The sequence below is a fragment of the Lichenostomus cassidix genome, unplaced genomic scaffold (assembly GCF_008360975.1).
Source record: "Lichenostomus cassidix isolate B80296 unplaced genomic scaffold, HeHo_3.0 HiC_scaffold_33, whole genome shotgun sequence".
NCBI classification, from domain to species: domain Eukaryota; kingdom Metazoa; phylum Chordata; class Aves; order Passeriformes; family Meliphagidae; genus Lichenostomus; species Lichenostomus cassidix.
The window spans coordinates 2,475,923-2,493,360 of NW_028147632.1; the positions used below are offsets into that span (position 1 = coordinate 2,475,923).

The following is a 17,438-nucleotide window of genomic DNA, read 5'->3' on the forward strand; positions in this document are numbered from 1 at the left end:
GGGCGATTTTCGGGGGGCAGAATGGAAGGGACCCCAAAATTTGGGGGAGAAACTCAGAATTTGGGGAGTTCGGGGGGATTTGGGGCGATTTTAGGGGTTTTGGGGTGATTTTAGGGGCGTTTCGGGGTGATTTTAGGGGTTTTGGGGTGGTTTAGAGGGTCAGAATGGAAGGGACCCCAAAATTTGGGGAGACTTAAATTTTGGGGAGAACTCCGAATTTGGGGAGGGGGCTCGGGGGGTGTGGCTAATGCAGATTTGGGGGCGGAGAAATTTGGGGTTTTTTGGGGGGCAGAGTTTAGGGACCCCAAAATTTGGGGAGGAGGAGCCAAATTTGGGGTGCGGCCTCGGGGATTTGGGGGATTTTTGGGGTTTTTGGGGATTTTGGGGATTTTTGGGAGGGATTAAAGGGGATGGGGGAGGGGCGGCACCGGAATTTGGGGGTTGGGACCCAAAATTTGGGGGTGGGAGGGGCGAGGAGACCCCCAGCGGCTGCTGGGACCTCCGAAATATCCCCAAATTCTCCCCAAATCCCAAAATTTCCCCCCAAACTTCCCCCAATTTCCCATGAAACTTCCCACAAATCCCCAAATTCTCCCCAAAATTTCCCCCAAAACTTCCCCAGATCCCCAAATTTCCCCTGAAATTTCCCCAAATTTCCTCCAAATCCTAAAATTTCCCCCAAAACCTCCCCAAATTCTCCTAAAATTTCCCCCAAAACTTCCCCAGATCCCCAAATTTCCCCTGAAATTTCCCCAAATTTCCTCCAAATCCCCAAATTTCCCCCAAAACTTCCCACAAATCCCCAAATTCTCCCCAAAATTTCCCCCAAAACTTCCCCAAATCCCCAAATTTCCTCTTCCTTCGCCCCTTGGGGTGGATTTTGGGACCCTACAGCCTTTTTGGGGTTTGGATTTTGGGGTCCCAATTTGGGGTCAGGGATGAGATTTTGGAAACCCCACAGGTCAGAGTTGGGATTTTTGGGGTCCCCTCACCCCCCGACCCCCTAAAACCCCCAAAATCACCCCAAAATCACCCCAAATCCTCCCTTCCCTGGGGTGGATTTTGGGACCTCATCGAGTTTTTGGGGTTGGATTTTGGGGTTCCCACAGGTCAGGGCTGGGAATTTGGGGATTTCCCCCAGAATCCCCACATTTTGGGGTCCTCTCCCCACCCCTGACCCCCTAAAAACCCCAAAACCACCCCAAAATCGCCACCAGGCCCCTCCCCTCTCCAAGGAGCAGATTTTGGGGTTCCCCCGGATTTTGGGGTGGATTTGGGGTTTTTGGGGTGGGATTCGGGGTCCCTCTAGATTTTTGGGGTGGATTTGGGGTTTTTGGGGTGGATTTAGGGTTCCCCTGTTTTTTAGGGTGGGATTTTGGATCCCCCCCGGATTTTGGGTTTTTGGGGTTCGCCAGGTTTTTGGGGTGGGACTTGGGGTTTTTGGGGTCCTTCCAGATTTTGGGGTGGGATTTGGGGTTTTTGGTGTGGGATTTGGGGTCTCCCCGTTTTTTGGAGTGAGATTTGGGGTTTTTGGGGTGGATTTGGGGTCTCCCCATTTTATAGGGTGGGATTTCAGGTCTCCCTGGGTTTTGGGGTGGGATTTTGGATCCTCCTGGGTTTTTGGGGTGGATTTGGAGTTTTTGGGTTGGGATTTTTGGATCTCCCCGGATTTTGGAGTGGGATTTTGGGTCCCTCCAGATTTTGGGGTGGATTTGGGGTCTCCCCATTTTCTGGGGTAGGATTTGTGGTTTTTGGGGTGGATTTGGGGACTCCCAGGGTTTTGGGGTGGGTTTGGGGTCTCTCTGCTTTTTGGGGTGGGATTTGGGATTCCCCCGAATTTTGGGGTGGGATTTGGGATCTCCCCGTGTTTTGGGGTGGATTTGGGGTTTTTGGGGTAGGATTTTGGGTCCCCCCGGGTTTTGGGGTAGATTTGGGGTTTCCCTGGGTTTTGGGGTGGATTTGGGGTTTTTGGGTTGGGATTTTGCATGCCCCCGGATTTTGGGGTGGGATTTCGGGTTTTTGGGGTGGGAGTTTGAGTCCCTCCAGAATTTGGGATCCCCCCGTTTTTGGGGTGGGGTTTGGGGCCTCCCAGGGTTTTGGGGTGGATTCGGAATCTCCCCAGTTTTTGGGTTGGGATTCTGGATCCCTCCACATTTTGGGGTGGATTTGGGGTCTCCCCAAATTTTGGGGTGGGATTTTGGATCCTCCTGAGGTTTGGAGTGAATTTGGTGGTTTTGGGGTGGGATTTGGGATCTCCCCAGTTTTTGAGGCGGGATTTGCGGCCTCCCTGGATTTTGGGGTGGATTTGAGGTTTTTGAGGTGGGATTTTGGATCCTCCTGGGTTTTTGGGGTGGGATTTTGGGACTCCCGGTTTTTGGGGTGGGATTTGGGATCTCCCTGTGTTTTGGGGTAGATTTGGCGTTTTTGGGGTGGATTTTGTGTCTCCCCAGGTTTTGGGGTGGGATTTGGGATTCCCCCAAATTTTGGGGTGGGATTTGGGGTCTCCCTGCTTTTTGGTGTGGGATTTTGGATCCTCCTGGGTTTTGGGGTGGATTTGGGGCTTTTGGGGTGGGATTTTGGGTCCCCCCGGGTTTTGGGATAGATTTGGGGCCTCCCTGGATTTTGGGTTGGGATTTGGTGTTTCTGGGTCGGGATTTGTGGGTTTTGGGGTGTATTTTGGGTTTTTTGGTTGGGATTTGTGGTTTTTGGGGTGAGATTTGCAGTTTTTGGGTCGGGATTTGGTGGGTTTGGGGTGTTTTTGGTGTTTCTGGGTCTCCCTGACCCCCCGACCCCGCGGATCCCCAGATTACCACGGCGGCCGCTCCCGCAGGAAGAGCGTTCCCGGGGGGAAGCAGTTCAGCATCAACATGGATGCGCCGCCTGCGCCCCCCTTCCGGCCCTCGGTGAGTCCTGTCGCCATGGCAACCGCGGCACCGCGTTACCATGGTTACCGTGGTACCCATCAGCCGTTGCCATGGTTACCGTGATCCCCATCAGCCATTGCCATGGTTACCGTGGTACCCATCACCTGTTGCCATGGTTACCGTGGTCCCCACACTCCCATTTCCATGGTTACCATTGACACCCAGCATCCATTGCCATGGTTATTGTGACTGTCATGCGTTACCATGGTACCCATCACCTGTTGCCATGGTTACCATGAGCCCCATCACCTGTTGCCATAGTTACTGTGGTACTCACACTCCTGTTGCCATGGTTACTGTGATCCTCATCAGCCATTGCCATGGTTACCATGGTACCCATCACCTGTTGCCATGGTTACCATGATCCCCATCAGCCGTTTCCATGGTTACCGTTGACCTCCAGCATCCATTGCCATGGTTATTGTAACCCATCATGTGTTGCCATGGTTACCATGATCCCCATCAGCCATTGCCATGGTTACCGTGGTCTCCACACTCCCGTTTCCATGGTTACCATTGACACCCAGCATCCATTGCCATGGTTATTGTGACCCATCACCTGTTGCCATGGTTACCATGATCCCCACATCCCCATTTCCATGGTTACTTTGGCCCCCTAAGGCCCGTTGCCATGGTAACCATGGTCCACCCCATGGCCTGTCGTCTTGGTTGCTCGGGGTAACTGTTGCCATGGTTACCATGGTCCCATCACCCTTTGCTGTGGTTGCTGTGATACCCGGGCAGCTGTTGCCATGGTTACCGTGGTTGTGCCTGTTGCCATGGTTACTGTGGTACCTGGGCAGCTGTTGCCATGGTTACTGTGCTCCCAAATCACCTGAGGCCACGATCACACAGCCCAGCCCCCCGTTGCTATGTTCCCCTCACACACACTGCCGTTGCCATGGTTACTGTGGTCCATCACATCCCTGTTGCCATGGTTACCCCACCTTGGCCTGTTGCCATGGTTACCCGGATCCCATCATGACTCTTGCAGCGGTTATCTGGGTCCTGCTGGTTGCCATGGTTACCACGGACCTCACGCTCCCGTTGCCATGGTTACAGCGATCAGCACATCCTTGTTGCTGTGGTTACCGTGGCTGTGCCTGTTGCCATGGTTACTGTGGTTGATCACATCGCTGTTGCCATGGTTACCGCACTTATTGCCGCGGTTCCCCATCCCAGGCCCGTTGCCATGGTTACCACGGCCGCAGTTACTGTGGTCCGTTACATCCCTGTTGCCATGGGAACCGTGATGCTCTGTTGTCACCATGGCAACCATGGCCTGTGCTAGCTGTTGCCATGGTAACCGGGCACTTGGGGTCCTGCATCATCTGTTTCCATGGCAACCGTGGCCTTGTGCTGCTTGTTGCCATGGTAATCAGGTACCCCCCCCCGTGTCCTCAATAACCCGTTGCCATGGTAACCAGGTAACCCCCCCCCCCAATGCCCTGATTAGCCGTTGCCATGGTAACCATGGTGCTCTATCCTCATTGCCATGGCAACCGCGGTGCTGTGCTGCCCGTTGGCATGGAAACCATGACCCAGTGACCTCCTGGTGACCCCAGTGACCCCTGAGTGACCCCAATGAACCCTCAGTGACCTCTGGCCACCTCAAACCCTGGCGACCCCAATGTCCCCAGTGTCCCCTGACCACTCAGTGACCCCAATGACCCTCAGACCCCAATGTCCCTGCTGACCCCTCAGTGACCCCAATGACCCCTAGACCTTGGTGTCCCCGATGTCCCCAACGTCCTTTGACCCCTCAGTGACCTCTGACCACCTCAAACCCTGATGACCCCAATGTCCCTAATGTCCCCTGACTCCTCAGTGACGTCTGACCACCCCAAACCCTGGTGACCCCAATGGCTCCAGTGTCTCCTGACCCCTCAGTGACCCCACTGACCTCCCCAGACCTTGGTGTCCTCAATGTCCCCAACGTCCTTTGACCCCTCAATGACCTCTGACCACCCCAATATCCCTGGTGACCCCGATGTCCCTAATGTCCCCTGACCCCTCGGTGACCCCAATGTCCCTGCTGACCCCAATGTCCCCAATGTCCCTGCTGACCCCAATGTCCCTAATGTCCCCTGACTCCTTGGTGACCCCAGTGACCCTGGTGACCTCAATGTCCCCAATGACCCTCAGACCCCAATGTCCCTGGTGACCCCAATGTCCCTAAAGTCCCTGGTGACCCCAATGTCCCTAGTGACCCCAATGTCCCTGGTGACCCCAATGACCCCGGGTGACCCCCGGGTGACCGCTGGGTGACCGCCGGGTGACCTCTGGGTGACCGCTGGGTGACCCCGGCTGCCCTTTGCCCCCAGCAAGGCTTCCTGAGCCGACGCCTCAAGAGTTCCATCAAACGCACCAAGAGCCAACCCAAGCTGGACAGGACCAGCAGCTTCCGGCAGATCCTGCCGCGCTTCCGCAGCGCCGACCACGACAGGTAACTCACCTGGGGGCACCTGGGGACATTGGGGACACATGTGGGGCATTGGGGACACACCTGGGGGCACCTGGGGACACCTGGGGACATTGGAGACACACCTGGGGACACACCTGGGCACACTTAGGGGCAGCCTCCGGCAGATCCTGCCGCGCTTCCGCAGCGCCGACCACGACAGGTACACACCTGGGCACACCTGGGCACACCTGGGATACACCTGGGATACACCTGGGCACACCTGAGCACACCTAGGGGCACTGGGGACACACATGGGGACATTGGGGACACACCTGGGGACATTGGGGACACACCTGGGGCAGCTTCCGGCAGATCCTGCCGCGCTTCCGCAGCGCCGACCACGACAGGTAGCTCACCTAGGGACATTGGGGACGTTGGGGACACACCTGGGCACACCTGGGGCATTGGGGACACACCTGGGGCAGCTTCCGGCAGATCCTGCTGCGCTTCCGCAGCGCCAACCACGACAGGTACACACCTGGGCACACCTGGGGACACCTGGGATACACCTGGGGGCATTGGGGACACACCTGGGGCAGCTTCCGGCAGATCCTGCCGCGCTTCCGCAGCGCCGACCATGACACGTAACTCACCTGGGGGCACCTGGGGACACCTGGGGGCATTGGGGACACACCTGGGCACTCACCTGGCGCACCTGGGGACATTGGGGACACACCCGGGGACATTGGGGACACACCTGGGGACACTTAGGGGCAGCTTCCAGCAGATCCTGCTGCGCTTCCGCAGCGCCGACCATGACAGGTACACACCTGGGGGCATTGGGGACACACCTGGGCACACCTGGGGACACTGAGGACACACCTGGGGACACTTGGGGGCACCTGGATACACCTGGGACACACCTGGATACACCTGGGGGCATTTGGGCTCCCTCCGTGTTGGTGCCCCAAATTCCACTGAGAACTCTGAACATCTCCCCAAATCCCCCAAAAATCCCTTAAATTCCCCCAAATCCTCCAGAAATCCCCCCAAAATCCCCCTGAAATTCCCCCAAATCCTCCTCACATCCCCAAACCTCCACGAAATCCTTCCAAACCTCCCAAAACCCCCCTTGAGTCCCCCAAACCCCCACGAAATGCCCCAAAATCCCCAAAACCCCCCTTGAGTCCCCCAAATCCCCCCAAAATTCCTGAATTCTGGCTGAGGCAGAGCTTTAAGGAATCCCATTCCCAAAAATCCCCACAAATCCCTTTCCAACCCCCAAAGTGCTCCTCAAATCACCCCAAATCCCTTCCCAATCCCCAAAATACCCCCAAATTACCCTCAAATACCCCCAAAATCTCCCCAGATCCCCCCAAAATCCTGAATTCCCCTCCAGGGCCCGGCTGATGCAGAGCTTTAAGGAACCTCACTCTTAAAATCTCCATGAAATCCCTCAAAACCTCCCCAAATCCCCTCCTAACCACCAAAATCACCCCAAAATCTCCCCAAATCACCCCAAAATCCCAAATTTCCCTCTCCAGGGCCCAGCTGATGCAGAGCTTTAAGGAGTCCCATTCCCATGAAATCCCTCAAAACCTCCCCAAATCCCCCCAAATCACCCCAAAATCCCCCCAAAATCCCAAATTTCCCCCCAAAATCCCAAATTCCCATCTCCAGGGCCCGGCTGATGCAGAGCTTTAAGGAGTCCCACTCCCACAAATCCCCATGAAGTCCCTCAAAACCTCCCCAAATCCCTTCCTAATCCCCATAATCTCCCCAAATCCCCCCAAAATCTCCCCAAATCCCCCAAAACCTCCCCAAATCCCCCAAATTTCCAAATTTCCCTCTCCAGGGCCCGGCTGATGCAGAGCTTTAAGGAGTCTCACTCCCATGAAATCCTCAAAACCTCCCCAAATCCCCAAATCCCCCAAATCCCCCCAAAATCCCAAATTTCCCCCAAAATCCCAAATTCCCCCACAGGGCCCAGCTGATGCAGAGCTTTAAGGAGTCTCACTCCCATGAAATCCCTCAAATCACCCAAAATCTCCCCAAATCCCTTCCTAACCCCCAAATCACCCCAAAATCCCCCCAAATCCCCCCAAAATCCCAAATTCCCCTCTCCAGGGCCCGGCTGATGCAGAGCTTTAAGGAGTCCCACTCCCACGAGTCGCTGCTGAGCCCCTCGAGCGCCGCCGAGGCGCTGGAGCTGAACCTGGACGAGGATTCCATCATCAAGGCTGTGCACAGCAGCATCCTGGGCCAGGAGTTCTGCTTCGAGGTGGGAACCCCAAAATCCGGGAATTCCGGGAATTCCGGGGATGATTTCGGGAATTTCACCCGGCGGGTCCCCGCAGGTGACGACGGCGTCGGGCACCAAATGCTTCGCCTGCCGGTCAGCGGCCGAGAGGGACAAATGGATCGAGAACCTCCAGCGCGCCGTGAAGCCCAACAAGGTGGGGATGCTGGGGGGGGAGGTGGTGGTCAGCTGGTGTTTGGTGGTCAGTCGGTCATGGGAGTGGTCAGCTGGTCATGGGGATTGGCAGCTGGTGGGTTTTGGGTGGCCAGCTGGTGTTTGGTGGTCAGCTGGTGTTTGGTGGTCAGTCGGTCATGGGAATGGTCAGCTGGTCATGGGGATTGGCAGTTGGTGGGTTTTGGGTGGCCAGCTGGTGTTTGGTGGTCAATGGGTCAGGGGAATGGTCAGTTGGTCATGGGGAATGGTCAGCTGGTGGGGATGGGGGTGGTCAGCTGGTGTTTGATGGTCAACTGGTGTTTGGTGGTCAGCTGGTTTTGATGGTCAGCTGGTCATGGGAATGGTCAGCTGGTCATGGGAATGGTCAGCTGGTCATGGGAATGGTCAGCTGGCCATGGGGATTGGCAGCTGGTGGGGATGGGGATGGTCAGCTGGTGTTTGATGGTCAACTGATTGGTGGTCAGCTGGTGTTTGGTGGTCAGTCTGTCATGGGAATGGTCAGCTGGTCATGGGGATTGGCAACTGGTGGGGATGGGGGTGATCAGCTGGAGTTTGGTGGTCAACTGGTTGGTGGTCAACTGGTGTTTAGTGGTCACCTGGTCATGGGGATTGGCAGCTGGTGGGGATGGCAGTGGTCAGCTGGTATTTGGTGGTCAGCTGGTCATGGAGGGCTCAGCTGGTGTTTGGTGGTCAGCTGGTCATGGAGGGGTTAACTGGCGTTTCGTGGTCAGCTGGTCACAGAGGGCTCAACTGGTGTTTGGTGGACAACGGGTCATGGAGGGCTCAACTGGTCATAGGGATGGGCAATTGGTGAAGATGGGGATGGTCAGCTGGTGTTTGGTGGTCAGCTGGTGTTTGGTGGTCAATGAGTCACGGGGATGGTCAACTGGTGTTTGGTGGTCAGCTGGTGTTTGGTGGTTAGCTGGTGGTTGGCGGTCAGCTGGTGGTTGGTGGTCAGCTGGTGATGGGGATGGTCAGCTGGTGTCAGTGGTCATCTGGTGGGGATGGGCATGGTTAACTGGTCTTTAATGGTCAGCTGGTGTTTGATGGTCAGCTGGTGGGGATGGGGGTGCTCAGCTGGTGTCAATGGTCAACTGGTGTCAATGGTCATGGTGTTAATGGTCAGCTGGTGTTGATGGTCAGCTGGTGACGATCAACTGGTGTCAATGGTCATGGTGTTGATGGCCAGCTGGTGTTGATCGTCAACTGGTGATGATCAACTGGTGTCAATGGTCAGCTGGTGATGGGAGTGGTCATGATGATGGTCAACTGGTGTTGATGGTTAATGGTAAGAATAAGGATGGTCAGCTGGTGAGGGTGATGATGGTCAAGTGTTGTCAATGGTCAGCTGGTGTGGATGGTCAGCTGGTGATGGGAATGGACAACTGGTGTTGATGGTCAGCTGGTGATGGGAATGGACAACTGGTGTTGATGGCCAGCTGGTGTTGATGGTCAGCTGGTGTTTGATGGACAACTGCTGGTGTAGATGGTCAGCTGTGTCAGTGGTCTTTAGGTGTCAATGTTCAACTGGTGGGGATGAGGATGGTCAGCTGATATGGATGGTCAGCTGGTGGGGATGGTCAGCTGGTGGGGATGGTTAACTGGTGTCAGTGGTCAGCTGGTGTCGATGGTCAGCTGGTGGGGATGGTTAACTGGTGTCAATGGTCAACTTGTGGTGGTGATGGCCACAGTGTTGATGGTCAGTTGGTGGGGATGGTCAACAACCATTGATGGTCAAATGGTGATGGGATGGTCATGGTGTTGATGGTCAACTGATGTCAATGGTCAATTGGTGATTATCGAGATGGTCAACTGGTGTTGAGCTTAACTGGGGTAAGGATGGTGAAGAAATGGTGATGAGCCTGGTCAATGGGTGTTGATGGTCAGCTGGTGTTGAGAGTGGTTGTGGTGTTGATGGTCAACTGGTGTTGATGGCTAACGAGGCTAAGGATGGCCAAGCCATGGTGATGTGCCTGGTCAGCTGGTGTTATGTTCAACCAGTGTTGATGGTCACCTGGTGTTGACGGTCACCTGGTGCTGGGGGTGGTCATGGTGTTGATGGTCACTTGGTGCTAATGATCAGCTGGTGAGCCTGGGGGTGGTCAACTGGTGTTGATGGTCAGCTGGTGTTGATGGTCATCTGGTGTTAATGATGAACTGGTGAGTATGGGGATGGTCATCTGGTGTTGATGGTCATCTGTGGTTAATGGTCTCCTGGTGAGTATGGGGATAGTCAGCTGGTGTTGATGGTCAGCTGGTGTTGATGATCAATTGGTGAGTATGAGGATGGTCAGCTGGTGTTGATGGTCAGCTGGTGTTGATGGCCAACTGGGCTAAGGACAGCCAAGCAGCAGTGATGAGCCTGATCAGCTGGTGTTGATGGTCATCTGGTGTTAATGATGAACTGGTGAGTATGGGGATGGTCATCTGGTGTTGATGGTCATCTGTGGTTGATGGTCTCCTGGTGAGTATGGGGATAGTCAGCTGGTGTTGATGGTCAGCTGGTGTTGATGATCAATTGGTGAGTATGAGGATGGTCAGCTGGTGTTGATGGTCAGCTGGTCAGCTGGTGTTGATGGCCAACTGGGCTAAGGACAGCCAAGCAGCAGTGATGAGCCTGGTCAGCTGGTGTTGATGGTCACCTGGTGTTAAAGACCACCTGGTGAATATGGGGATGGTCACCTGGTGTTGATGGCCAACTGGGCTAAGGACAGCCAAGCCATGGTGAGGAGCCTGGTCACTAGCTGTTGATGGTCACGAGGTCACCGGGTGTTGATGGTCACTGGGTGTTGATGGTCACCGGGTGTTGAACATCACCAGGTGTTGATGGTCACCAGGTGTTGATGGTCACCAGGTGTTGAAGGTCACCAAGTGTTGATGTTCACCAAGTGTTGATGGTCAACAAGTGTTGAAGGTCACCAAGTGTTGATGGTCACCAGGTGTTGATGGTCACTGGGTGTTGATAGTCACCGGGTGTTGATGGTCACCAGGTGTTGACGGTCACTGGATGCTGATGGTCACCAGGTGTTGATGGTCACCAAGTGTTGATGGTCACCGGGTGTTGATGGTCACCAAGTGTTGATGGTCACCAGGTGTTGATGGTCACCAAGTGTTGATGGTCACCGGCTGTTGAAGGTTACCGGGTGCTGATGGTCACGAAGTGTTGATGGTCACCGGGTGTTGATAGTCACCAGGTGTTGATAGTCACCAGGTGTTGATGGTCACCAGGTGTTGATGGTCACCGGCTGTTGAAGGTCACCAGGTGTTGATGGTCACCGGCTGTTGAAGGTCACCAGGTGCTGATGGTCACCAGGTGTTGATGGTCACGAAGTGTTGATGGTCACAAGGTGTTGATGGTCACCTGGTGTTGAAGGTCACCAAGTGTTGATGGTCACCGGCTGTTGAAGGTCACCAGGTGCTGATGGTCACCGGGTGTTGAACATCACCAGGTGTTGATGGTCATTGGGTGTTGATGGTCACCAGGTGTTGATGGTCACCAGGTGTTGATGGTCACCAGCACCAACACCCACTCAGTGCCACAGGCGCTGACCCCCCCGTCCCCCCGCAGGACAACAGCCGGCGCGTGGACAACGTGCTGAAGCTGTGGGTGATCGAGGCGCGCGACCTGCCGCCCAAGAAGCGCTACTACTGCGAGCTGTGCCTGGACGACATGCTGTACGCCAGGACCACCAGCAAGGCTCGCACCGACAACGTCTTCTGGGGAGAGCACTTCGAGTTCAACAACCTGCCGGCCGTGCGCACCATCCGCCTGCACCTCTACAAGGACACCGACAAGAAGAGGAAGAAGGACAAGAGCAACTACGTGGGCATGGTGAGCATCCCCATCGCCAGCGTCACCGGGCGCCACTTCGCCGAGCAGTGGTACCCGCTGAGCCAGCCCAGCGGCAGCAAGAGCAAGGCCGGCTGTCCGGCGCTGCGGGTCAAGAGCCGCTTCCAGACCATGAGCATCCTGCCCATGGAGCTCTACAAGGAGTTCGCCGAGTACGTCACCAACAACTACCGCATGCTCTGCGCCGTCCTGGAGCCGGTGCTGAGCGTCAAGAGCAAGGAGGAGGTGGCCTGCGCGCTGGTGCACATCCTGCAGAGCACCGGCAAGGCCAAGGTGGGACCATGGCGGGTGGGATTGAGGAGGTGGGGTGGTGGGATGGATGGTGGGATGGATGGATGATGGATGAAGATTGTTGGATGGATGGATGGATGGGTGGATGGATGGAGGGAGGATGGATGGATGGGTGGATGAAGATTGTTGGATGGATGGATGGATGATGGATGGATGAAGATTGTTGGATGGATGGATGGATGGATGATGGATGGATGATGGATGGATGAAGATTGTTGGATGGATGATGGATAATGATGGATGGAGATGGATGGGTGATGGATGATGATGGATGGATTATGCATGATGATGGATGGACAGATGCATGGATGCAGCAGGAGGTGGCCTGCGCGCTGGTGCACATCCTGCAGAGCACCGGCAAGGCCAAGGTGGGACCATGGCGGGTGGGATTGAGGAGGTGGGGCGGTGGGATGGATGGTGGATAGGTGATGGATGATGGATGGATGATGGATGATGAATGATGGATGGATGATGGATGGATGGATGGATGATGGATGGATGATGGATGGATGGATGGATGATGGATGGATGGGTGATGGATGGATGATGGATGGATGGGGCAGGAGGTGACCTGCACGCTGGTGCACATCCTGCAGAGCACTGACAAGGCCAAGGTGGGACCATGGCGGGGTTGGAGGAGTGGGATTCAGGTCTTGGGATGGTGGGATGGATGGTGAGATGGATGAAGATTGTTGGTTGGATGGATGGATGGATGGATGATGGATGGATGGATGGAGAATGGATGATGACGGATGATGGATGGATGGAGGGTGGATGATTGATGGATGATGGATTGATGGATGGATGATGATGGATGGATGGATAATGGATGATGGATGGATGGATGGATGATGATGGATGATGATGGATGATGGATGATGGATGGGTGATGGATGGATGATGATGGATGGATGGGTGATGGATGATGGATGATGGATGGATGATGGATGGATGCAGCAGGAGGTGGCCTGCGCACTGGTGCACATCCTGCAGAGCACCGGCAAGGCCAAGGTGGGACCATGGCGGGTGGGATTGAGGAGGTGGGGTGGTGGGATGGATGGATGAAGATTGTTGGATGGATGGATGATGGATGGAGGATGGACGGATGGATGGATGGATGGTGGATGATGGATTATGGATGATGATGGATGGATGGATGATGGATGATGGATTATGGATGATGGATGGATGGATGCAGCAGAAGGTGACCTGCACGCTGGTGCACATCCTGCAGAGCACCGGCAAGGCCAAGGTGGGACCATGGTGGGGTTCCAGGGATGGGATGGTGGAGTTATGGGATGGATGATGATGGATGGATGGATGGATGAAGATTGTTGAATGGATGGATGATGGATGGATGGGGATTGATGGAGATGGATGGATTATGGATGATGATGGATGGATGATGAAGGATGGAGATGGATGGGTGATGGATGATGGATGGATGGATGGATGGATGATGGGTGATGGATGATGATGGATGATGGATGGATGGATGGATGGAGAATGGATGGATGATGATGGATGGATGATGATGGATGGATGGATGATGGATGGATGGATGATGGATGATGGATTATGGATGATGGATGGATGGATGCCGCAGGAGGTGACCTGCACGCTGGTGCACATCCTGCAGAGCACCGGCAAGGCCAAGGTGGGACCATGGCGGGGTTGGAGGAGTGGGATGGTGGAGTTATGGGATGGATGATGGATGGATGATGGATGGATGGATGATGGATGGATGGATGGATGAAGATTGTTGAATGGATGGATGATGGATGGATGGGGATTGATGGAGATGGATGGATGATGGATGATGATGGATGGATGATGAAGGATGGAGATGGATGTGTGATGGATGGGTGATGGATGGATGGAGCAGGAGGTGGCCTGCGCTGGTGCACATCCTGCAGAGCACCGGCGAGGCCAAGGTGGGACCATGGCGGGGTTCCAGGGATGGGATGGTGGAGTTATGGGATGGATGATGATGGATGGATGGATGGATGGATGATGGGTGATGGATGATGATGGATGATGGATGGATGGATGGATGGAGAATGGATGATGATGGATGATGGATGGATGGAGGATGGATGATGGATGATGGATGGATGATGGATGGATGATGGATGATGATGGATGGGTGATGGATGATGAATGGATAATGGATGATGGATGGACGGACGGATGGATGATGGAGATGGACAGAGGGACGTCCGGCTCTGGGCCGCGCTGACGGCCACGGGCAGGACTTCCTGTCGGACATGGCCATGACGGAGGTGGATCGTTTCATGGACCGGGAGCACCTCATCTTCCGGGAGAACACCTTGGCCACCAAAGCCATCGAGGAGTACCTGAAGCTCATCGGCCAGAAATACCTCAAGGACGCCATTGGTGAGCGCCAGCGGCACCGGGGGCGTGGCCTCATCAGCTGGGGCGTGGCCTCATCAGCTGGGGCGGGGTGGGGTGGGGTGGGTGGTCCCACATGTGGCCATGACAGGCTGGCTGGTCCTTTCCTGTGGTCATGTCCCCAGCAAGGTGGTTCTGGGATGGTTGGATGGTTCCTGTCGTGGTCGTGGGATGGTTGGGTGGTCCCTTCCTGTCACCCTGAGATGGTTGGGTGGTTCCTACTCAGGACCATGAGATCGTTGGGTGGTCCCCACTCTTGGCCTGGCTCCATCACCATCATCATGAGATGGTTGGGTTGTCCCTACTCATGGCCATGACATGGCTGGGTGGTCCCCACTCATGGCCAGGTTCCATCACCACCATCATTACATGGTTAGGTGGTTCCCACTCATGGCCAGCTTCCATCACCAGCATCATGAGATGGTTGGGTGGTCCCTTCTCACATCCATGAGACATTTGGGTGGTCCTTACTCATGATCATGAGATGGTTGGGTTCCATCACCACTATGAGATGGTTGGGTTGTCTCCACTCATGGTCAGCTTCCATCACCACCACCATGCAATCCCTTCTCACATCCATGAGACATTTGGGTGGTTCCTCCTCCTGACCATGAGATGGTTGGGTTGTCCCCACTCATGGCCGTTAGATGGACTGGTGTCCCCACTCATGGCCAGGTTCCATTGCCACCATCATGAGATGGTTGGGTTGTCCCTATTCATGGCCATGAGATGGTTGGGTTGTCCCCACTCATGGCCATGAGATGGACTGGTGGTCCCCACTCATGGCCAGGTTCCATTGCCACCATCATGAGATGGTTGGGTGGTTCCTACTCACATCCATGAGACATTTGGGTGGTCCTTTACCTTGACCATGAGATGGTTGGGTTGTCCCCACTCACAACTGGGTTCCATCACCACCATGAGATGGTTGGGTGGTCCCTGTTCATGGCCATGAGATGGTTGGGTGGTCCCTTCTCACATCCACGAGCTGTTTGGGAAGTCCTTACTCATGACCATGAGATGGTTGGGTTGTCCCCACTCATGGCCATGAGATGGACTGGTGGTCCCCACTCATGGCCAGGTTCCATCACCATCATGAGATGGTTGGATGGTTCCTACTCACATCCATGAGACATTTGGGTGGTCCTTACTCATGATCATGAGATGGTTGGGTTGTTCCTGTTCATGATCATGAGATGGTTGGGTTGTCTCCACTCATGGCCAGGTTCCATCAACACCATGAGATGGTTGGGTTGTCTCCACTCATGGTCAGCTTCCATCACCACCACCATGCAGTCCCTTCTCACATCCATGAGACATTTGGGTGGTTCCTCCTCCTGACCACACCACGGTTGGGTCCCTCCTCCCCCTGTCCCCCCTGCTGTCCCCTGGGTGTCCCCTGCTGTCCCCCTGGTGTCCCCCCGGTGTCCCCCGGTGTCCCCCTGACGCCGCCATGCTCCAGGCGAGTTCATCCGCGCTCTCTACGAGTCGGAGGAGAACTGCGAGGTGGACCCCATGAAGTGCTCGGCGTCCACGCTGGCCGACCACCAGGCCAACCTGCGCATGTGCTGCGAGCTGGCGCTCTGCAAGGTGGTCAACTCCCACTGGTGAGTCACGGGGCCGCACGGGGACCTTCTTGGGGACCTTCTTGGGGACCTTCCTGGGGACTTCTCGGGGACCTTCTCAGGGTCCTTCTCGGGGACTTTCTTGGGGACCTTCTCAGAGACATTCTTGGGGACATTCCTGGGGATCTTCTCAGGGACATTCTCGGGGTCCTTCTCAGGGACTTTCTTGGGGTCTTTCTTGGGGACCTTCTCGGGGTGCTTCTTGGGGTACTTCTCGGGGACCTTCTCAGGGACGTTCCTGGGGACGTTCTTGGGGTCCTTCTCAGGGACCTTCTTGGGGATCTTCTCGGGGACCTTCTCAGGGACATTCTTGGGGACATCCCCAGGGTCCTTCTCCGGGACATTCCTGGGGTCCTTCTCGGGGACCTTCCTGGGGACTTCTCGGGGACCTTCTCAGGGTCTTTCTTGGGAACTTTCTTGGGGATGTTCCCGGGGACATTCTTGGGGACCTTCTCGGGGACATTCCCGGGGACCTTCTCGGGGATGTTCCTGGTGTCCTTCTCGGGGACCTTCCTGGGGACTTCTCGGGGATCTTCTTGGGGACGTTCTTGGGGTGCTTCTCAGGACCTTCCTGGGGACCTTCTTGGGGACCATCTCAGGGACTTTCTTGGGGACCTTCCTGGGGTCCTTCTTGGGAACCTTCTCAGGGTCCTTCTTGGGGATGTTTCTGGGTTCCTTCTTGTGGACCTTCTCAGGGATGTTCTTGGGGACCTTCTCGGGGACATTCCCGGTGACCTTCTCGGGGACGTTCCTGGGGTCCTTCTTGGGGTCCTTCTCGGGGACATTCTTGGGGATGTTTCCGGGGTCCATGTGACGTCCCCACTGTGTCCCACCACGGCAGCGTGTTCCCGCGGGAGCTGAAGGAGGTGTTCGCCTCGTGGCGGCTGCGCTGTGCCGAGCGCGGCCGAGAGGACATCGCCGACCGGCTGATCAGCGCCTCGCTCTTCCTGCGCTTCCTGTGCCCCGCCGTGATGTCCCCCAGCCTCTTCGGCCTCATGCAGGAGTACCCCGACGAGCAGACGGCCAGGACGCTGACCCTCATCGCCAAGGTCATCCAGAACTTGGCCAACTTCACCAAGTGAGGGCGGCGGCCGGAGGGAGGGGGAGGGGTGGTGGGGATGGGTGGGGAGGAGGTGGGTGGAGGAGGGATGGGGGTTGAGGGACAGGAGATGGATGGTGGATGGATGAGTTGATGGACAGGAGATGGATGATGGATGATGGATGGATGATGGATGATGGATGATGGATGATGGATGATGGATGATGGATGATGGATGGATGGTGGCTAGAAAATGGATGGATGGATGATGGATGGATAGAGAATGGATGAGTTGAGGGACAGGAGATAGATGGATGGATGGATGGATGGGATGGATGAGTTGAGGGACAGGAGATGGATGGATGGATGGATGGATGGATGGATGGATGGATGGATGGGTTGAGGGACAGGAGATGGATG

General features: G+C 55.6%; 1 protein-coding gene across 4 annotated transcripts in view; it reads left to right on the plus strand.

The window, feature by feature from the left end:
* Positions 1-17,438, plus strand: part of LOC146421474 (ras/Rap GTPase-activating protein SynGAP-like) — a 58,439-nt gene that overhangs the window by 12,518 nt on the left and 28,483 nt on the right. For all 4 annotated transcript variants that reach the window (XR_014848668.1, XM_085047334.1, XM_085047332.1 and 1 more), the window contains exons 4-11: positions 2,806-2,903; positions 5,249-5,370; positions 7,456-7,609; positions 7,686-7,784; positions 11,370-11,924; positions 14,195-14,339; positions 15,817-15,961; positions 16,821-17,057. Coding sequence is in view for 3 of the 4 variants with exons in the window: in XM_085047334.1 (XP_084903460.1) it covers positions 2,806-2,903; positions 5,249-5,370; positions 7,456-7,609; positions 7,686-7,784; positions 11,370-11,924; positions 14,195-14,339; positions 15,817-15,961; positions 16,821-17,057 (1,555 nt within the window). In the remaining variant the exon portion in view is untranslated. The remainder of the gene's footprint in view (positions 1-2,805; positions 2,904-5,248; positions 5,371-7,455; positions 7,610-7,685; positions 7,785-11,369; positions 11,925-14,194; positions 14,340-15,816; positions 15,962-16,820; positions 17,058-17,438) is intronic.